General features: G+C 43.5%; 1 protein-coding gene across 8 annotated transcripts in view; it reads right to left on the bottom strand.

The window, feature by feature from the left end:
• ADCY2 (adenylate cyclase 2) overlaps window positions 1-23,334 on the bottom strand; it is a 123,433-nt gene that overhangs the window by 65,078 nt on the left and 35,021 nt on the right. For all 8 annotated transcript variants that reach the window (XR_004691663.3, XM_088674930.1, XM_060278171.2 and 5 more), the window contains 4 exons: window positions 17,831-17,992; window positions 12,602-12,751; window positions 4,602-4,750; window positions 2,168-2,279 (listed from right to left, as the gene is read on the bottom strand). Coding sequence is in view for 7 of the 8 variants with exons in the window: in XM_088674930.1 (XP_088531056.1) it covers window positions 2,168-2,279; window positions 4,602-4,750; window positions 12,602-12,751; window positions 17,831-17,992 (573 nt within the window). In the remaining variant the exon portion in view is untranslated. The remainder of the gene's footprint in view (window positions 1-2,167; window positions 2,280-4,601; window positions 4,751-12,601; window positions 12,752-17,830; window positions 17,993-23,334) is intronic.

Raw genomic sequence — 23,334 nt, 5'->3', positions numbered from 1 at the left:
AGGGAGAGACGTGCTAAGAGGAAGGCATGCTTTGCAAATCCACACCATGATCAATCCCCGCCTGGAAACCAATGTCCCCACTGTGGAAGGATGTGTGGATCCAGAATTGGCCTCCACAGTCACTTACAGACTAACTGTTAAGACTGTGTTTATGGAAGACAGTCTTACTCAGCTATGAATAAAGAAATAACTAAAGACCATGCCTGGAGTGCTGCAGAAGCACAATATACTTGGTACCATCAAATGTATTTCACCTAATGATGGGGAGGAAGATAGCTGGGGTTGGACACACAGGCTGAGCTGCACTGCCGAGAGCTATGTGCATCCCATTTCCACTGACCTACTTTTCCTGAAATGTGAAATCAGAAGCACACACAAGCTATGCAGCATCCAGAGACCTAGGAAATTAAATGAAAACTCCTGCCTGGTACAAAAATAGATCTCCGTTGGGAGCACGGTATATTTGTTGTCATCCCTATTCCAGCACTTGCAAGAAGAGAAACACCAATTCCTAGGCTTAGTCTTCAGAATTATATTGCCACTTTGCCGTGTTCCTTCACGACAGACTTTTAAATTATGCCCGCCAGCGTTATTTTTAATCTGTTCAAAAGCAAATACTGCTCCATTAGATGTTAGTTATTTACAAACCATTTATCATAAAATTCTAGGGTCCCTCAAAGGTTCCTCAGGGTTTTCTTGGTGAGAAGATCAGTGCTATGGGAAAGCTGCCCCAAAGGAATGAACTCAGGCTTGCTAGAGAGGTTAAAAGCAACAAAAAGGGCTTTTATGGGTATGTCCGTAGCAAAAGGAAGAACAAGGAAACAGTGGGGTCACTTAGAGGAGAAGATGGTGAAATGCGAACAGGGGACAGAGAAAGGGCAGAACTCCTCAATACCTTCTTTGCCTCAGTCTTCTCCAAAAAAGAAAACAATGCCCGACCTGAATAATATGGAGCAGATGATTCAGCAGGGGAAACACAGCCCAGAACAAGTAAGGAGGTAGTACAAGAATACTTGGCTAGTTTAGATGTATTCAAGTCTCCAGGGCCAGATGAACTACATCCAAGAGTATTAAAAGAACTGGCAAAGGTGATTTCAGAACCACTGGCAATAATCTTTGAGAATTAAAGTGTTGAAAATGTTTTTGAAAATGTTGTCCCTATTTTCAAAAGGGGGGAATGAGAGGACCCAAACAATTACCGCCCAGTCAGCCTGACATCAATACCAGGAAAGATTCTAGAGCAGATCATTAAGCAAACAGTCTGTGAGCACCTAGAAAGGAACGCTGTGATCACTAAAAGTCAGCATGGGTTTCTGAAAAATAAGTCATGTCAGACTAATCTTATTTTTTGACAGAATTACAAGCCTGGTAGAGGAAGGGAATGCTATGAATATAGCCTATCTTGATTTCAGCAAGGCCTTTGACAAGGTGCCCCATGATATTCTTGTAAAGAAGCTGGTAAAATGCGGGCTAGACAATGCTACCATTCAGTGGATTTGTAACTGGCTGGCTGACCGAACCCAAAGGGTGCTCATCAATGGCTCCTCTTCATCCTGGAGAGAAGTGACTAGTGGGGTGCCACAGGGTTCTGTCTTGGGCCCAGTCTTATTCAACATCTTTATCAATGACTTGGATGATGGGCTTGAGGGCATCCTGAGCAAGTTTGCAGATGACACCAAATTGGGAGGGGTGGCCCCAGAGGACAGGATCACACTTCAGAATGACCTTAACAGATTAGACAACTGGGCCAAAGCAAACAAGATGAATTTTAACAAGGAGAAATGTAAAGTACTACACTTGGGCAAAATAAAAAGAAAAATGAAAGGCACAAATACAGGATGGGTGACACCTGGCTTGAGAGCAGTACATGTGAAAAGGGTCTAGGAGTCTTGGTAGACCACAAACTTGACATGAGTCAACAGCGTGATAGAATCATAGAGTTGGAAGAGACCACAAGGGCCATCCAGTCCAACCCCCTGCCAAGCAGGAAACGCCATGAAAGCATTGACCTAGGATGTGAGCGTAGCCTGGTGGTCGTGAAATCTGCATTCGCAGCAGACCCCGGGTCAACAACCTAGCCTGCCACCCTCACACCACAGCTATAAATGGTGACACCAAAGAAAATGATACCCTACTAGCCATTATTGAAGCCCTCAGGAGTACTTACTTTTGCAATTTGGTCAAACTTGCCAAAGAGCTCATTCAGCATGTGCACCAGTTCTCCAGGAGAGCAATCACTGGCCAAGCGAGTGAATCCCACAATATCGGCGTATAAAATGCTACAAGTGAAAAAGGGTATTTTACCATTTTGCTTAGCTTAAAACTGTCTGTTAGAGGTTTTGTGGCTACTCTTGAGTAACGACGCTCCACACCTCCTTGTCTTTAAGGTGTTTTTATTGTGCATATTATTTACAGTGCAAAGAGTCTGGAAAACGTCTGCTTAGCCCGAGTCAGAACCTCGCAATGCCTCTTCCTGTTTTGCGCCCAACATAACAGCTTGGGAATCCCAAAGTGCCTCCCTCTCACCCTACAGGGTGCTGTACGCCTCAATTCAGGCGTCGGAGGGAAGGGCCGTCCTTCTGACTGCTCTCTAGTGGCCGAACCCGTCATTTCCTTCCCAGCTGCTTCCTTCTCTCGCATGCTGTCAGCCTCTCACCTCCCTCTCTACTTCCTGATTCCTGTAATCCGATCCGCTACTGGACTTGCTGCTCTGTGAAGAGCTCGACCCGATGAGGGGAGGCTGTTCTCTATAAGCCCCCCCCCTTACACTATCCCTAGAGTTTCTTGGAAAAAACAAGCAAGAGAAAGGGGAATGCACTAAATACCTCACCAGGAGCAGATACAACTTGTCTACAACCATATGTTTGGATACTGGGGGGGGGGGCAGCTCGTACATCCTTTCTGGATGGCCTGCTGTTGTGGTCTGGCTCCCCTTCCACGGTGTCCACTCAGGCTGTGACCCTGCCAGGACTGTTTGCCTATAAAAGACTGTGCCCCACCCTGCAGTTTGCCGCACTGCAGTCGGAAGCTAAACTCCCAGCAGACCTCTTTGAAGAGAAGGACAGGTTACCATCCTGCAAAGAGGAGCTGCTAATACCTTCTGGTGCCTAAACTGAGCCACCCACCAGACAAGACCGTTCTAAAGTTTCCACTGAAAAAGGCAGAGGAGACAGCCAGAGGTCATTCAACTGCTCCACAGTCTGAGATTTAAAGCCAGAAGACAACCCTTAAACCGTACTGCAACTCTGCTTATGTCAGGCATGGGTTGGGGGCTTAACCAATTACGGTATTAATTTCACACCGGAGGGTGGGCCTACAAGGAGAGACGGAAGGTGAGACAGGAGAAAAGGCAAAACAGGGGAGTCTTCTGCAAGGGCCTGGCAAGAGTGTGCTGCCTCTCATGCAGCGGTTCTTTGGGGGGTGGGGGATAAATGGGAAGCCCCATCTTATTTGGGCTCTGCCTCACACATCATTGACATGCAATCCACAGCCTATTACCCCTAGGGGAATGCAGCACCTTGAGAGAAAAAAGATTCCCTATTCCCATAGAGCTTTGTTTATTTTTCATTTTTTGCTTGCTTTTTATTTAATGTTGTTAATATTGTTTTATAGATTATATATGTTGTATTGGTCTATTAACCATACAATATGACTTTTGCTTTAATTGTGCTTTATGAACCATGTTTTATAGATCACAATTGTTTCACTGATGATTTGTTAATTACTCCATATGACCTAGGCTGTATTTGTGACATTCTATTATGTTCTATCAAGCTATTGTCGTTTGTTGTTTGTAAGGTGCTTTGGGATAAAGAAGTATAATAAATCACATCAGTTCAAAATCCCTTCTGGAGATGCCACAGTTAAAGCTCAGCAACATCTGCCTTTCCTAGATCATCCACTGGTGACTCTCTCAGGTCCTTCAGAGTCTGAGCAGCCCTGCCAGGCCAAAACTCGTACTCTGGGCATCAATGTATGGAACCTGCCCCCTACTCTTCTGTCACTCTAGCTGAAGGGCAGTATAGGGCATGAAAGACCTCAAGGGTGCAGGATGGGACCAGAGCCTGAATGAAACAGGCCAACGTGACCTCCATCAGATTTCCCATCTCCCACTCACCCTGATCCTTGAGACTGAAACATATTCCAGCTTTGCTGCACTGAAAATTGCCCCCAAATGACTGTGCTAATCAGTGGGTGGCAGCCATGCAACAAGTTAGCTTGTATCAAGTGCAAAGCTTTCGCGCCTTTTTTTTTTGCTTTCGATATTTACCACGAAAAAATTAAGGCCACTTGTTCAAGCAATAATATTTCAGCCTCTGGATTGCTTTTAAATTTGATACACCTAATTAAATTCAGCTGCCTTCCCAAAATAAATGTGTCACAAGGTCCACAGAGGTTATCTATATTCACAGTTCTATGGAGTCAGCCTGCAATATCTGCATGCCTGAACACCTGCATCCAATGAAAGAAAAGAACAAGAAAAGAACAAGACAACCACCTCCCTCTAAACAATGTATGGCCATGATTAAAGCATTTTGCTAGTAATGGTAACTAATGCACTTCAGCACTGAGAAGGGGCAAGTGTCTGTTCCAAACAATACCTGACATTGGTGTGCCTTTTGACATATAAATTATGAAAGTTGTTTGTATTTTCCAGCTGGCCTGCTTTGGGTCCTTGTAACCTCTGGATGATCTCAGCTTTCATCTCCATGGCTATGTGAGCAGGAAGTAAGGAAAGCAGGAGACGCTCCTAGGTTGGAGAGAGGAAAGACAAAATGGCCCAAGCTTCAACTGAGTTTCAAGCAGGAAAATCTGCTAAGTAGTTATTATGAACACATTTTCTATGAGCAACAGTGGGATGTAATTTATTTCAAGGTCTGGGAGGAAACTGCACATGATGCTCTATCATTTGTGGTCCCCACCTCCACTTCAAGTTTTCTTTTCTTTATGAAATGCAGCTGCAAAAGATTAAATCTTCTGTGGAAAGCTGATCGGGGGTGGGTGGGGTGGGGGTGTTATGTGAAGAGGAGCATCAATGGCTTTAGCATCCTTTCTCCTCCAGCGCTTAAAATATTTTTTAAAAGAAAATGGATAGAAAAGCAGTGAGAAGGAGGGCAGGGGAACAGGAAACACACAAACCTGCATCAATACACACAATCTGCTCAAAGTTAGCTCTTACAAAAGAACATTTGTTTCATGTCCTCATGACTCTACCACAAGCACTTGCCTCCAGGACTCTGAATGCCTTATCCACCAATTGTCCTTCTTGTTTGTCAATTGCTCTCTGTGCACATGAAGAACACACATGCACAGATCAGGACAGGAGACCAACCGGATAAAGGGACAACAGTAGGCTGAGAATCCACCATACACGTGCATCAGTTCACAAACTAGAGAGTTGTGGCATCCCTTCACAATGTACCTACAGGAGGCAGACTGGGCATTAACTCACAAACAGATCTACTTATAGGCATATGGATCAGCTTCATGTTTCATTTCAGCTGAAGGAGATTGTGAGGGACATCAAGACTATATTTAATCAGGAAAATTCCCATAACAAAACTCGTGCTTGCTAATGACTCCATGCATAGGTAATCTGGTGGCAGAGCCTGCCCCAAACAAAGTTACTGATCCCAAGAGTGCAGCTTTGATGTCCACACCTCGGCCGCTTTTATCATTCATGTCAGCAAGGAGCCAAAGGGCTCTGTTAGCTTCTTCCACACACTACCGTACGTAAAAACCTAAGAGGTTTTGACAGAGTCTTCTTGTCTGACTTCTCTCTTCTTCCAACTTATTTCAGGGACGGAACAGAAGGAAGACGGGGGTCTACAAGTAGATTGGCAAGGATTTCTGACTTCCAATTGTTTAACAATAGCAACAACAAAATGACCCCCGCCCTCAAGACAAAGACTGCAGCAATGAAGGAAGCTAGAGGTAATGAGGAATGGGGTTGGGTTTTGGTTTTTTGGTTTTGTTTTGTTTCTGCAGGACTGTGAGCCCAGCTCAGTTCTGGCACTCAAAACAGGTCAACAACTGCTCAAAAGCACCATGTTCCTTAATTCTATGAGGATGTCTTTTGCTCCTGGCTCCAACTGGTGGATCATGAGGTTTCCAGCAAAACAGAAACGTAGGTCCTGAAAGCCAGAAGTTTATCATCTGCTGTTTCAGAAGGGAGCTAGCTGTTCTAACAGCAGATACTCATAGCTGCTGTTGGTCACAAGGAACAGGATAAGGAAGAACTCACCTGGGAGGCCTCTGTCAAAGTTATGCTTGCTCTGTAGAAAAGCTGGTTTCAGTTGTGTAGGAGTCAGTGGAAACAACCAATGGTGCTGGCCTTTCAGCACTCATCAGGTTCCCCCTTGTAAAAAATCAGCCATTGGTCTGGTGTCTATGTGCCACCTTGAAGCCTTTCAGAGCTATCCACCTTACTCTATCGCATCTTCCTTCCTCAGAAACCATCCTGCTGGTTCCTGACGTGCAGCAAAAATGGGCGTTAGCTGTAGTCATTCTGTCTCAGTTGACTGTTTTCCAACCCTTGAGGTTTTTTTCAGCACAATAGTTCTGTGTCAGCTCTAATGTGGGCAACACAAAACAGGCTGCATTTCCAACAGATACGTGACAAGGCCTTGATGTGCCTATTTATTCTCCATACCATACTAGGCAAAAAAAAAAAAAATAACCCCACAAGCTTTTAACCCGCAGGCACACCACTTTCTTGGAACCAAAGCACAGCTCTCATATGGAGGCCAACAAATTTCCATATATCAATGCTGATTCATTTAACATCACTGGATAAATCACAGAGTTGGGGAAACAGGTTGGTTGGCCTGGTACCGACTCTCCTAACAAAGCATTACAGCAGGGAGCAGTGAAACATATTCCTTTATTCACAGGTTTTAATTACTCCCTCAATAATCTCTCTGCTCCCAGATCCTGATATATCCCTTCCTGCTTTGATCCTCCATCTCTCCTACCAGTAGCAGATGGCAAGGTGGGGCACAGGCACTTATAGCTGACCTTCCCGCCAGTAAGTCACTGTTGTTTACTGGGAATGGGAGTGGCAAAGCAGCAGAAATGGCAGTGTGGTGCAAAAGCACTGGCAGGAGGGCCAAATGAGCTCTGTTGGTGCCTTCGCCTTGTGCTGACCTCACTGCCACCTTGACCCTCCCCCCCGGGAGGGAGCAGCAACTCACCTACTGGGAGGTTAGGTAAGTGTCTCCACCACACCAAGCTGTCCACTTGGTGGACACCAAGCTGTCCACCAAGCTGTCTACTACTCTGCTCACTCTCCCTCACTGCCCCTCATGCCTGGAATTCCCTCCCAGAACATTTGTGTGGTGCTACCTCTCCTCTCAAAACCCATGTTTTCAAGTGCTGTCTTTGGTTTACCTTTTCTTTGTGGATTCTGCCCCCACTACCGGTATATTTGCCTCCGTCTCCCCTCCCCTCTCTCTCTTGCTTTCAAAATTGACACTGTAAGCTCCTCAAGGGTAAAGAACATGCCTTTTCTTGCTTATGCTACTCTGCAAAAATATTGATCAAGTTATATAGAATAAAGAGTTCTACCACCAGTTTTTTAAACCTAAATATTTCAGTGCAATCCTGAGCACGTTCAGTGAAAGATACGGTGAGCTCCTCAGAGTTGTAACTCAGGTTGCACCATAAATGCAATTAAAAAGAGTGTTGGCTAAACTTATCCCACTGGGAAGACAGAGTCCTTGGCCCTGACACTTTTAGGGCAGTAGTGACTCTGCAGGGGCCTGATCCTATTTGTACAAGAAAATCCTCCTTCCTTGCCACTGCCTTGTAAAATGCAGACCAAAACAGTTTGCTGGTGTTTTTCAAGTTGTCTCAAGGGGGTGGCATTTCCTTTGGCTCTTCATGAGGAACTACCGTAGCTGACTAGGAAGACACTTAGAATCATAGAATCATAGAGTTGGAAGCGACCAGACAAGGGCCATCCAGTCCAACCCCCTGCCAAGCAGGAAACACCATCAAAGCATTCTTGACATATGGCTGTCAAGCCTCCGCTTAAAGACCTCCAAAGAAGGAGACTCCACCACACTCCTTGGCAGCAAATTCCACTGTCAAACAGCTCTTACTGTCAGGAAGTTCTTCCTAATGTTTAGGTGGAATCTTCTTTCTTGCAGTTTGAATCCATTGCTCCGTGTCCGCTTCTCTGGAGCAGCAGAAAACAACTTTTTACCCTCCTCTATATGACATCCTTTTATATAGTTGAACATGGCTATCAAATTACCCCTTAACCTTCTCTTCTCCAGGCTAAACATACCCAGCTCCCTAAGCCGTTCCTCATAAGGCATCGTTTCCAAGCCTTTGACCATTTTGGTTGCCCTCTTCTGGACACGTTCCAGCTTGTCAGTATCCTTCTTGAACTGTGGTGCCCAGAACTGGACACAATACTCCAGGTGAGGTCTGACCAGAGCAGAATACAGTGGTACTATTACTTCCCTTGATATAGATGCTATACTCCTATTGATGCAGCCCAGACTTGCATTGGCTTTTTTAGCTGCTGCATCACACTGTTGACTCATGTCAAGTTTGTGGTCTACCAGGACTCCTAGATCCTTTTTACATGTACTGCTCTCAAGCCAGGTGTCACCCATCCTGTTTTTGTGCCTTTCGTTATTTTTTTTGCCCAAGTGTAGTACTTTACATTTCTCCTTGTTAAAATTCATCTTGTTTGCTTTGGCCCAGTTGTCTAATCTGTTAAGGTCATTCTGAAGTGTGATCCTGTCCTCTGGGGTATCAGCCACCCCTCCCAATTTGGTGTCATCTGCAAACTTGATCAGGATGCCCTCAAGCCCATCATCCAAGTCATTGATAAAGATGTTGAGTAAGACTGGGCCCAAGACAGAACCCTGTGGCACCCCACTAGTCACTACTCTCCAAGATGAGGAGGAGCCATTGATGAGCACCCTTTGGGTTCGGTCAGTAAGCCAGTTACAAATCCACTGAATGGTAGCATTATCTCGCTCGCATTTTACCAGCTTCTTTACAAGAATATCATGGGGCACCTTGTCAAAGGCCTTGCTGAAATCAAGATAGGCTACATTCACAGCGTTCCCTTCATCTACCAGGCTTGTAATTCTGTCAAAAAATGAGATCAGATTAGTCTGACATGACTTATTTTTCAGAAACCCATGCTGACTTTTAGTGATCACAGCGTTCCTTTCTAGGTGCTCACAGACTGTTTGCTTAATGATCTGCTCTAGAATCTTTCCTGGTATTGATGTCAGGCTGACTGGGCGGTAATTGTTTGGGTCCTCTCTTTCCCCTTTTTGAAAATAGGGACAACATTTGCCCTCCTCCAGTCTGCTGGGACTTCGCCTGTTCTCCAGGAATTCTCAAAGGTTGTTGCCAGTGGTTCAGAAATCACCTCTGCCAGTTCTTTTAATACTCTTGGATGTAGTTCATCTGGCCCTGGAGACTGGAATACATCTAAATTAGCCAAGTATTCTTGTATTAACTCCTTACTTATTCTGGGCTGTGTTTCCCCTGCTGAATCATCTGCTCCATATTCTTCAGGTCGGGCATTGTTTTCTTTCTTGGAGAAGACTGAGGCAAAGAAGGCTTTCTCTGTCCCCTGTTTGCATTTCACCATCTTCTCCTCTAAGTGACCCCACTGTTTCCTTGTTCTTCCTTTTGCTATGGACATACCCTACAGGAGCAGCCCAGAATTAGCCAATCACGCGGGGCCCATTGTGTAAATAATGTATATATAGTGTCACGGTCCGGACGGCGGGCGTCAGGACCAGAGGCAAGATGGAGGTGCAGAAGCAGGAACAGGTGCAGGGCTGAGGGTCCAGTAGCAGGCAGTTGCAGGGTCAAGGAGCAAGGCAGAGACGAAGGTCCAAGGAGCAAGAAGCAAGGCGAAAGCTCAAGGAACAAGAAGCAAGGCGAAGACTCAAGGAACAAGAAGCAAGGTGAAGACTCAAGGAACAAGAAGCAAGGCAAGGGTCCAAGGCGTCGGCAAGGCAAGGGTCCAAGGAGCAAGGATCAAGACGTCAGCAAGGCAAGGGTCCACGGAGCAAGGATCAAGACGTCAGCAAGGCAAGGGTCCACGGAGCAAGGATCAAGACGTCAGCAAGGCAAGGGTCCACGGAGCAAGGATCAAGACGTCAGCAAGGCAAGGGTCCACGGAGCAAGGATCAAGACGTCAGCAAGGCAAGGGTCCACGGAGCAAGAATCAAGACGTCAGCAAGGCAAGGGTCCACGGAGCAAGAATCAAGGCGTCGGCAAGGGCCCAAGGAGCAGGAGGCCAGATGCAACCAGGCAGGGAAAGCGTTGCTGTGGCAAAGAGCTGAAGGGAAATGCTGGGCTTTTATCCCTCCCAGCTCCTGCCACCAGGTGCAGTGAGATCTCAAGTGGCCTCACCTGGGTGACTACTCCTTGCCTCTCCAGCACAAGCTGAGGACTTCACCTGTGTGGCCACGCCTTGCTTCTCCAGCACAAGCTGAGGCATGCCCCAGTCCTGCAAAGCACTACAGGCCCCAGAGCCTGACTCCTGCCCATACTCCTGACATATAGCAGACGTTTTGGGGGAAAGTTTCATTCACTGTTTTACAAACTGCAATAAAATAAAAATCACTACAGGACTTTGAGTATATTTCAGTTCTGCTTCAATATTGGCAAAGAAAATAAATACATAATAAACCTTTCGTTCCAAATCCTATAGCCCCGCCCCTGGACTTCCTGCTGCTCAGAAGTGGACAGCATGACACTTCAACAACTTCAACAACTATGAATGAATCGGATGTACAAGTTCAATACAATAATGCTTCACTAGCAATTAACAAGCTTTCTCCCTCCATCCCAGTTTATTTAGAATGAAGATCTTTCCTACTGGATTCATTTTCTCTCGCAAGCTGGAAAATGCTTTTCATTATAGTAAAGAAAGACATTGCTTCAGTTATACATCTAGTGTAACCACTCTGTTACCTTGTTCATTTAAACCTGTCACAGCTCCTGACTCCAGTTTCTAAGCCCATTATTATTATTCGGATCCTGCCTCCTCCCTGAGAGTGACATTCAGTTAGCTCTCTCTGAAATACCTCTACCACCTCCTGCTAGAGCCTTTCAAAACATCTTATAAGTCATAAGATGCAAAACACCTGAAATGAACAAGGGTAATTATGCTAACTACTTGTCAATGTCAAAACCAGGCATGAAAGCTTTGAAAGTGCCTTAGTTTATTTTCTGCAACAATTTATCAGTGGGGCAAACAATTTTAAAGGGTAGCTGAAATATACAGTATGTGGTAAAAGAGCTTACATACATATATAACACACATATATACACATACAGAGCATACATCTATTTTATATTTGTAATAAAAGCAATAATTGAGATGAAAAGATATATAGTCACATGCTCATTTTACATTTTTTAAATTTTTATTAAATCTGTATACCACCCTTCATCTGAAGATCACAGGACAGTTCACAGCATAAAAATACAAAATTCTAGCAGTGTGTCAGGAGAAAGCCAGGATGTGGGCAGCATCTGGGGGATTAGGAAAAAGCTAAGAGCAAGCCAAATTTTGCCCTTGCCGTTTGTTTGAAAGTCAGGTGGTCCCATTTTGCTTGGATAGCAGGGCACTCATTGGGGCAACAATTCCCTGAGATATATTCTGCTCATCCTTAATCATTTTAAAACCAATATACTAACTAGACCAAAGGAAACCAAGCTTTACTGGGACCACCCCTGGAGAGTCTGCTTGAGGAAGCAACTCTTTCAAATTGTGTCTTGAGAGCTTCTCAGGCAAAATTCTTTATCAGTAAGGATCTTAAGAAGGCATTGTGACATTTTTCATTGCCTTTTAAAAATCTGCCTTTAAATTTATCAGAAAGTTATGAATTTGGGCTTCTAGTTTGATTATTTAATTATTAATCTATCACATGCACAAACATTTGATACAAAAGCCAGGGTTGTGTATATGCTAAGAGTCTAAGGAAAAACAAACAGAGTAATGGCATAAGCCAGGTACGTCCTGTGGTACAGGGAAGTTCTTAATGTTTGACTGTGGTTTTATGAATTGTTGCAAGTTTCCATAGTTTCTACAGCCCTGAATTTATCTGAATAAGAGCTTCTATTTTCTCTTAATACAAAACAGAACCTTCTTGCATTTCCCCAAGACTTCTGTAAATCACATGATCCTACTACCTAAAAAGAAGGCTCATCATCCATTAACAAGCTATGTCCATTAGTCTGGATGATGCTCCTTGAAATTGCTCTTCAGAAGAAAGGATGAATGGTCATTGATGTTCCACAGCAAAAGACCATACCAAAACAAGAACTTTGATGATATCAGCCTAATATTCCTTTTATCTCACACTTTCTCTTATTACTGTTTTTTCTTCTTCACTTATTTTGGATTACAAGTGAAGGAGGGGAAAAAGCACAAGGACAGCAGCAGCAATTACATCTCTACGCCTGGGTGGAAACTGCAGATCGTAAATGGATTTCTGAAGAGCTTCTTGCCTCTCCTGCCTAATCAATAATCATTTTCACACACCCAACAAAGGGAAACAAAGAACTGGATAAAATGGAAGGGTAAATGAAATCCTGAGAAGAGCTTTACCTGCTGTCGCTTCTCAAACTCAAGCTTGATCCGGGACTTGATGCAATTACAGGTGTCCTGATATGTTTGCTGCAGAGCAAGTTCCATTAATTGTTTGTGATATGCTCCTGCCAGGTTCCCACAGATAAAGATGATAACATTGGCCAGGATCTAAGCACACACACAGAGAGACAGACAAAGAAAAGAGCAATGAAACAGTCTGAGGTTACTGTCAGACAATACAGACATACCTTGGAAGTTGAACAGAATCCTTTTCAGAAGACCGTTCGAGTTCCAAAACATTCGGAAACAAAAGCACGGCTTCTGATTGGCTGCAGGAAGCTCCTGTCAGATGTTTGGCTTCCAAAAATAGTTCGTGAACTGGAACAAACCGGAACTGGGTTGCTGCGTTAGGGAGCCAAAACGTTTGAGAACTAAGCTGTTCGAAAACCAAGCTATGACTGTACTTTGTTTATTTGTGCAGATTTTATAGTTTCCTGCATCCTCATAGTCTGGGCTATTTTGCAGCTGGAACTTGTGAGAACTCAGTCCCAACCCCTCTCAGGTGGGCGCCATTGCCATTCCAAGAGAATGAGGGAACTGTTCATGGAGCGTTATGGCACCTCTTTTTCTAGAAAAATAGCACTGCTCACAGTCATTGTCACAAAACCTATCAAACAATATTTTGTATTTTGCCATGTCTTTCCCTTTTCTGGGCAAACAGGTTTATTTTTCAGCACAGGACAGTTAAAAATATACCCCCACCTCACACACAAGCCTGCAGGAGGCTCTCACACAGTTTTTCCATGTGAGATTTCACCTGAAGTGGCTTAGTCCGAAGCTTCTGACACCATTAAGTGACAATGCATTGAATAATGTACACCTGTCATTTACCTGGACAAGAGAGTTGTTTCCCTCAATCTTCCCTTTGCAACTGGCTTTCTGCACTGAGGCCTAGTGTATGGCAGGGGTGCCAAAACTTTTTTCAAAGAGAGCCGGATTTGATTAACTGAAAATGCGTGGGGGCCAACTGAAGTCGTTGAGCTTTTTTAAGGATTTAAATTCTTGAGCTTTTTAAAGGATTTTACCATAGGAATTAAACTGACCAGCAGGCCAGATTGGTCCCCCGAAACAGACTTTGGACATGCCTGGTGTATGGAGTTCTGGGTGGGCATAAAGATAAATAATAGATTTATTAATAGGCTTAGAATAGATTTTATTAAAATAGATTTAGAAGATACAGTTCTTTATCTTGGCCTTTGACAGATATTATATAAATTTTAGGACCCACTCTGTTTTGGGTTTTAAAAAATTGTTTTAAAATTGCTTTAAAATTGCTTTTAAAAAGCAATTTAAAAAAAATGCTTTTAATGTTATATTTTAAAACACCAAAATATATACCGATATCTCATCTGAAAGTATAATGACAGTCCCTCTCACCCACGAAAGGACAGCTGCAGCACACAGAGGGATAAGAAGGTAACAAAACACTGAACAAGAAAATAAAATAAAAATTCCTTTTTTTTATTTATTTAATTTTGTTTCGACTCAGACCAACATGGCTACCTACCTGTAACTGAACAAGAAATCACTTCTTTGGAAACTGAGAAAAAAATAGTTACAAGCTAATGAAATAGATCCCTGCTGAGATTAGGGCTGTGTACACACTATCAGTTTAAAATGAATCTAGGTCCTTTTTTTCTCAATTCAGGTCGAAGCTGGAGGGGGGGGACACAGTATTTCAGGCAAATCTGAGAGTCCTGGATGAAATAAGATTGTTAATGATGTTTTTAATGCAACTACTTTTAGAAAGTTTTTAACTGCAATTGTTTTAAGTATTTTTAATTGTTTTGAGAATGTTTTAACTATTTAGCTGTTTTGTGTTTTGTTTCTGAAATGTCTCTGTGTTTGCCACTCTGGGAAATTTTGGGAGGAAGGGTAGGATATATACTCAATAGATATTTCAATAGGAACAACAATGCATGTGCACGGCTTCCCAAACCCGCACCGGGAGCACCCTGGTTGTGTGGGTATTTTTATTTCACATATGGAAATAATACAGAGGAGAGCGCAGAGGGGTATTTTAGCAAACTGCTCTGTGGTTAGGAAACTTGCACAGACCATTTGTGTGTGTGCGAATATACACCCTATATATAGACCCTATACACATGTATACACCCTAAAATTGGACTTTATGCACTACAAAGTGATAGGAAACTGTGTTGCAAAGTGGTAGGACAACACTTCCTTGATGAAATGTCATATAACCTCCCTGAAATGAAATGGGAAAAATTAAGGAGAGTCACCAAACTGCAATCTGTAGCAAACAAGACACGCTGGGAAAAACACACAGCCCTCAAATTACTGAGGCATGGAAAACAGAGTGGAGGTTTAAAGACAAATGCTCAAAGTGGCTTAAAGGCTAAATTTTAACATTTAAAATTAGACACATTGCTTTTAGTTAATTCTTTTTGGGGGGTCTTGATTAGATTGAAATTCATTGACAAATACCAATGTGATTTTATGCAGACTTGTAAAGAGCTGCTTGCCTGGTTGCTGGCAGGGAATAAAACCACAAGGCAGGGAAGTTTTTTAAGCCTTGGGCAATAGAGGAAAGATGTTGTGAACTCATAGCTTTAGAGGTTCATTTCCGAGGCTGTGCCATTCTCTTGTGTGCCCTTTATAGTAAGAAATGTCACAGGAAAGTGTTCTACACCTGTCCTGAAATAGCTGCACTGGTTCCCAATTACAACCACGAACCTTTTGACACCTTCAAGACTCCAAGATTTATTGTGCCATCAGCATTCATGGACTGGCTGAGAGGAGTGTTATCTTTAGCTGGCAGATTATAAGGCACAGAGGAACAAGAGCATTCAATAGGGCCTGAAAGGCTGTGAAGTGCAAGCGGTCCACCAGCCCTATTCTCTTCATTGTAATTTGCTCTAATATTATATTTCTAAAATTTAGCCTGCTCTGGGACCTGGACATATAAGGCTGCTAAGAAATTCAATTTATCGTTATCATCATTGTATCATATTTTATCACCTTTGTATTGGAGGAAGCTACTGATTCAGCATTGGCTGTGTGTTTTACATACAGTAAGCTACTCCTGTCCTCACTTGTTGGGGGTCATGTGGTTAGTGGCATGTATACATTTCAAAAATTAAATAAAATGAATATGATCCCAGCAATTTAGGAAAGTACTGTGCTTAGTAGGCAGCACAGATTCTTCCTGACAAAGTTTTTCAAGTGGCAGAGATGCCATTTCAGCATCTCCTATACTTCAGTCCACACAGAGATTGGCACAAGCTCCGTGCCGATTGCTGCTGGCTCGAGAAGCAAACTTTTTACATGGAATTTAAGAGCAAAAACTCCACACTCTTTGATGATATTGTGGGAAGTCCTTCCTCACTGTTGCTTTTGTGCTGCAGTGGGGGGGGGGGAGGATGATGAAAAGTCGACTGTGGAAAAAGCTGTCACCTGGGCAAGCCACAGCTCTGCTTACATCTTTCGAGATGTGGCAGCGCTGCAGCCTCTGCCAGGGGATTTCTAGCCATTGGGCAGCTAGAACGGCTTGCTCAGCTTGTATCTAGTCTGCCTACCAAACTGGCCAATGGCAGGAAGGCTTAGGGACAGGCATCCCTCGAGCGGTGCAGCTGACTGAACAGCTATCAAACCACTTCTTTAAAAAACCATCTTTGGACCCAGCCACTATGGCCAATTATTGCTCTGTCTCAAATCTTCCATTCATGGACAAGGCGATTGAGCAGGTGGTCATGGAACAACACCAGGCATACCTTCAGGATGCAAACTATTTGGACCCCTTCCAGTTGGGTTTCAGGGCTCATCGTGGGACTGAAACTGCCTTGGTTGCACTGGTCGATGATCACTGGCAGGCTAGGGATAGAGGTGAAAGCTGTTTTCTGGCTGTGCTGGATGTCTCAGCAGCTTTCAATACTGTCACCCATTGTATCCTCCTGGAGCAAGTAGAAGTGCTGGGAGCTGGCGGCACTGTGATACAGTGGTTCCGCTCCTTCCTCCGGGATTTCCTCCAGAAAGTAGTGGTACTAAGGGATGAGTGGTCAGACCCCTGGGCTCTCACTTGTGGGGTGCCTCAGGGCTCCATCTTCTCCCCCATGCTTTTAAACAGGGGTAGGCAACCTAAGGCCCAATCACCTTCTCAATCCGGCCCACGGACGGTCCGGGAATCAGCATGTTTTTACATGAGTAGAATGTGTCCTTTTACTTAAAATGCATGTGGGGCATAGGAATTTGTTCATATTTTTTTTCAAAATATAGTCCGGCCCCCCACAAGGTCTGAGGGACAGTGGACCGGCCCCCTGCTGAAAAAGTTTGCTGACCCCTGCTCTAACCACTACACCACACTGGCAGCATAAGAAATGCCATGATGATACGCTTGCCAGTTGTTGGTGAAAGCTATTCAGCTGGTAGATACAAAGAACACGGCCTTTTCTGTGGTGCCCCCTCTCAATTGGTGGAATTAATTCTAGGCTAAATCAGGCAAGCTGACCTCTTTAAACAAGCTCTAAAGACACTTCTTTAGGATTGTCTTTGTGCTGTGCTGTGCATCAGGCTCTTTTCAGATCCCTGCATTGGAGGGGGTTGGACTACATGACCTTGGGGTGCCTTCCAACTCTACAGTTCTATGAATCTGTGATTAAAATATAAGGTTGACAGTTGGGCTATAATAATAATAATAATAATTTATTATTTATACCCCGCCCATCTGGCCGGGTTCCCCCAGCCACTCTGGGCGGCTTCCAACAAAACAGAAATTCTAAAATACAGAAATCCATCAAACATTAAAATACAGAAATCCATTAAACATTAAAAGCTTCCCTAAACAGGGCTGCCTTGAGATGCCTTCTAAAGGTCTGGTAATTGTCTAAAGGTCTGCTAGAGTAGTTGGGCCTTGTGTCCAGTGCTCATTTTAGTCCTACATTTATTTGTCATCAGAATCAGAGTTCTTTATTGTTGTATTTTAATTATTGTTATTGGTGTGTCTTAACTATTGTAAACTGCTGTGTGAGATTATTGTTCTGAAAAGCAGCACGTAAACCGTTTCTACAGAGCTTAGGAGCTGACTGTCCCAATGGAAAATAGGTAAGTAAGCAATGTACAATGCAAGGAGACAATTATGCTTCTAATCACAGACCACTTATGCTTGCCGGCAAGGATGATCATCAAGTCATTCACAGCACATAATGACCCACATCACTGAAAACATACCTGCCAAACCAAGTGTTCCTTGATTATGTCTGTTGAGGACAGGCTGATACTTAGCACAATGGTATGTGATGCAGAGGTGAAAACGCTGGCGATTATAGCATCCTGCATGTTGAAGGGCAACATGGTATAGACCACAAAAACGATGAATAAGAAAAATGACACCTGTGCAGAAAAGACAAAGACAATACTTGTCAAAGGTAATTCTAAAAATATTTCAAGTACATGTTATCTAAAATTACGAAAGAGCTATTTTAAGTATACACAGGATTTCTTAAAATGATTTTTTAATGTGATCAACAGATAAACATACATGGCCTTATCACCACCAGCTTTTTTAAAAAGTCCCTTTTGTTTCAATAGCAATTTGCTATAGGGAATGGTTCAAGACCCATAAGCCCTCTCAGCCACATAGAACTAGCTGCACTGCTCAGCATCAATAACCTTGTTGTGCATAAATTCAGGAACAGGTTTTAAAACAGGGTTTTGCTTGCCAGGGTTTTCTGGCTTGCATGTGTTTGGGGGTTTGTTTTTACTGCAGTCTGCATAGTCTGCTGATGTGCTTTAAGTTTACAAATTTACTCAGGATTTCTTTGCAGTTGAGGCATAATAACTCATCTGTGTGAACAAGAGGTTCTATGGTAAGTGATCCTGCTACCTAAGACTATAAGCAATCCCTTGCTGAATCAGACAAAGGTCGACAGAGTCCAACTTTCATTACAAAACTCCCAGCAACCAATCTGCTTGTGGTCCATCACAAATTTTCCAGCAGTTCACCAATAGCCCACATGGTACTTTCAGTTTTAAAGGGATGCACATTGCTGAAGACTGCTTGTGTAGAAGTATGTGACATTTTGAGACAGTATGTTGTACGATGCACCCATAATCACACACATATAAATTAAAATGTCAGCAACCTAAAAAGCTGGAATTAGTCACTGTAAGTTTAGAAGAAGATTTAGCCTTGATGTCTCAAAATAATTGAAAAGCAAGAAATATGCAGCAAGAAAGACAATACTGTATCCTCTTCAAATATTGAATAGCCACCCAAAGATGTGGATATGAGATATGGGGAATATTATACTTTGCAATAAGAAATGCCAGCATTCATGCCAGCATTCATCCCCAGCATTCAGCTTGATTTGGGGAGATTTGGAAATGAAAATGGGATTTCATATGTGAACTTTCTCTAATACCATGTCAAGTATTCAAGAGAATGTAGAATACTTACTCCATCCTTCTGTTCCAGAATGAAAAACATTCCCCATTGGGGGGAAGGAGTAAGAAAATGACACTTTGCACATCACCAATGGCCTATAATTATCCAGGTGGCAGACTTCTTCAGGGTTAACACATTCTGCAGAATTAAAGGTGATTCACAAAACAGCACTGGACAGAAATATATGGGATTTCTATTTCCATCTATCTCAAACCTTGCTATATTAGAAGGCTGTGCAAATTCTAATGATTAAAATTCTATCTTTAGCCTAGAGTTTCTGGCTATCAGTGTCCAGCTTGTGATCAGGGTATGGAGCAAAGCTCTCACCACAAGCTCAAGTGTTTTACAGTGCAATTTGATATATGTACGATCGGAAAAACCACCCCATTGGGTTCGACGGGACTTCGTTCCAGAGAAGAGTGTACATGTTTGCACTCTAGTGCATAGCTGCCAAGTTTTCCCTTTTCTCGCGAGGAAGCCTATTCAGCATAAGGGAAAATCCCTTAAAATAAGGGATAACTTGGCAGCTATGCTCTAGTGCCCTGGGCCCTCTCAAACTAGAAGAGCCATCTCCCTGCACCACCAGCAGCCACGTGAAGCAGCCTGACCACTCCCTTTCCTTGGTCGGGATATATGACAGGTTATGTCCCACACCAAACCTTGCTCTCGCTCTCTAGAATTCTTTGCTCTAACATCTCCACTTGCAAATCCGTTTGAGTACACTGAGGCACCATCCGAATCAGCATTATTTTAATTCAGCAGGCATATAGCCTGGCAGGCTGGTGTGGAATCCTATCTCCCTTGACTTACTGGCTTGATGATTAGGCAATGTGAAGGTCTTCTTCTCCAAACTGAGAAGGAGCCATCAGAGGAGATGCCAGCATATTCTTTAGCCTGAGTAGAAACCAGTGCTTGAACGTGAGGAGGATTAGAGAACTGCCAGCCATTTAATTATTACCACTTTGGGCCCACTCTTACTCTCTTTATAAATGAAACAGTCCCCCAGAATATGTTGAGTTGAATCCAACAGTCACTGTTAGAGGGAGAATGTTGTTCTAAAAATTTGGGATGATGCCCACTGGATTTTACGTTTTAGAATTTCTAGAGCTACTCTCTTCAAGATTGCTAAAATCTCTTGGCCACATCTCCAGGGACAGAAAATGATGGTGAGGGAACTAGTATCTGCTGTGAAGCAGGCTGCTTTTGCTGTGTGGTGGCTCTCTGTGCTCAAGTGATATGGTTAAATTGCACTGAAGTTTGGCCTTTGGAAATTCACTGTGGACGAAGAGATAATCCTTGGCGTGTGCTTCACCCCAGAGCCCTGTCTGCTGCACTCCTCTGTGAAGTTGGACAACTACCGTAAAGTTAGTTGCAAATTGAGTTGTATTCATGCTCTCTCTCTCTCTCTCTCTCTCTCTCTCTCTCTCTCTCTCTCTCTCTCTCACACACACACACACACACACACACACAGACACAAATGATACTCCATTTCTCCCACCTTCATGATTTCCCCCTTCATTTCCCCCTTTCTTTTGATAGGTGTTTCAATAAAACTTATTTTATCCACTTTCTTTTGGTTGGTAATTTAGAGGTGCCAATAGTCTCACCTTGATGGTTAGTAATAAAACTGCACAACTGCTGTCTCCTGAAAAAAAATCTATTTGCTAAGCACATTCTTTTATGGGGTTCCTACATACAAAACAGATTGTGGGCAGGTGCTACTTTCCTATTATTGCTCCAATTGGCAAGATAAAAGATTACTTCATAAAAGATTACTTCTCCTACTTCATAGAATCTTAGAGTTGGCAGGAACCCTGAGGGTCATCTAGTCCAACCCCCTGCAATGCAGGAATCTCAGCATCCATGGTAGATGTCCATCCACCAGAGTGGCTGGTGAAACCCAGCCAGATGGGTGGGGTATAAATAAAATAATAATAATAATAATAATAATAATAATAATAATAATAATAATTTGGCCACCTCATGAGAAGAGAATACTCCCTGGAAAAGACCCTGATGTTGGGAAAGATGGAGGGCACAAGGAGAAGATGGTTGGACAGTGTTCTCGAAGCTACGAACATGAGTTTGACCAAACTGCGGGAGGCAGTGGAAGACAGGAGTGCCTGGCGTGCTCTGGGCCATGGGGTCACGAAGATTCGGACACGACTAAACGACTAAACAACAACAACAACAACAATTGTCATCCAACCTCTGCTTAAAAACCTCCAAGGAAGGAAAGTCCACCACCTCATGAGGGAGACTGTTCCACTGTCGAATAGCTGTTACTGTCAGAAAGTTTTTTCGTATGTCTAGTCAAAATCTCCTTTCAAGGGACCATTGATCATACTGTTCTTATTGACAGGATGGAAATTATCATGCCGCCTATAGATTCCAGAATTCTACCCATTTATAAGATGATGGGTGCCGGTATGTTTCTGCATGATATTCGCACCCCAACTGTTAAAGGAGTGCAGATTACTGTTTTTATTATTGTTAATGGCAGCGACCTGATGTGGAAATGGCTCATGAATGTGTACAGCAATTGCCGCCTGAATCAGCAGCTAACAAGGTTCAATCTTGTGTTCACCTACTTCAGAAATGTGGTGGAAAGAGCATCTCACTGCCAGGCTTTCAGCAGCAGAGGAGACGTGGTCGCAGTGGTCACCTCATGAGTGTGCTGTGTAACATGGGTGAAACTAAGAGCCGCACATTAGCTGATAGCGGGATTGTTCCTTAGGATGTGGTGCTGCCTCCTTATGGCATAGAAGACCATCCAAATGACAAATCAGAAGCCCATGAGGGAAAGTGTACACTTGTCTGGCTTTTGTCTGCAAATGGATAACCTATCTAAAAACAGAAGCAACAAGAAGAGGTCTTGCCATAAATCTTTCTGCTGTCCCCATTTCCATTAGCAGCAAAAGCAGCTGCCAAAACTCCTCGGTTCTCCAATAAGATCCTTTTTGGAAGCAGACTAGATGTCCGGATCTTAGATTTGCCTTTATTACACACCAGGGGCCTCTATTGGAATTACAGGCAGTCCCATTTCTTGCTTACTCCCCTGAACCTTCACTCGGAAAGAACGTGCAGAGCCTTTTTGCTAAGTACTCCTGCTCCTATAACGTATTGTTCTAGCAGGTTGGAAAATAATAAATATTTACTATGTATTTAAAATTCTAAACACATTTACAGCAGTCAGCATTTTAATAAATGAACAAAAGTCAAACAAGACTTCAATAAAGCAAGTTGCAAAGCAGCTGGTCACATTTGGATACAAATGGATGGCTGACCAAGTTTGATCCAAAAGGTTAAAAGCTAGACGGGTTTCAGGGCTACAGACAAATATGACGGTGATTTTTGTCCCAATCAAGCTGCATGGCCTCCAAATAAGTGTATGGTAGCTGCAACAACAGGATAAGAGAAATCAACCAGAACAGCAATACAAATGACTGTGTATTGCTGTGAATTCTATAAACGAACAGGAAGAAAGAACTATAAAAGGTAAGTCTGGAAGAGCCCATGGAGAAAACAGGAACAGAAAAATGCTATTGACTGTCAAACTGATTATTCACCAGGGAGTATTCACCAATTCTCAGGATAATATTTAGACACCAATTAATTTCAGCTCTGCAAACAGACATCAGAACAATGCTGTGGCCTTCCAAGGGATTGTGCAGCGTACAAGGCTTCACTAAAGGATATAATTACATGTCACACACATATATTACTGCAAACAGATCAAATGAAGGCAGTCTAGGGAAAGGTAATTAGAAGTGGTGCATGTGCGCAGCTATGTGTTTGGCATGTGTGCATGTGCCTAACTCTTTCCCTATCCACTCCAAACCACCAGTACCCAAGCCATCCCCCGCATAGGGTACCAAATGTGCATTTGCCATTCAATAGACCTATTTGTAGACCTATTTGGAGTCTTCAAACAAAGCACCTTTGGGGCAAGTATGAGCAGAAATGATGGGCAGAAATGGCAGGAAACCCCTCACCCCCCACTACAGCTCTCTCCATGCTCCTATCATCAGCCCCACAGTGCTGTCAGGATTGTGCTTGGAGAGGCAGCTTCTGATGCAGCAGCAGGAGGAGGGATCTCAGCTGCTTCAGAAGGAGATGCAGGGATGCCAGCTGTCTTTCCCCCCTCCAGCAGCCTTTCTGCGGAGTGCAAAGCCTCAGTAGAGCCTAAGGAGGGTTTGTGGAAACAGAAGTGGGAGGCAGAAAAGGAGAAGGCGGCAACCAAACAGAAGCCGGAGTCCTGACACCAGAACAGGGCACTGCCTTCGCA

This window comes from Zootoca vivipara, chromosome 8, assembly GCF_965207765.1.
Source record: "Zootoca vivipara chromosome 8, rZooViv2.hap1.1, whole genome shotgun sequence".
Taxonomy (NCBI): Eukaryota; Metazoa; Chordata; class Lepidosauria; order Squamata; family Lacertidae; genus Zootoca; species Zootoca vivipara.
The sequence above is the reverse complement of the archived record's forward strand: the minus strand, read 5'-3'. Positions and strand labels throughout refer to the sequence as shown.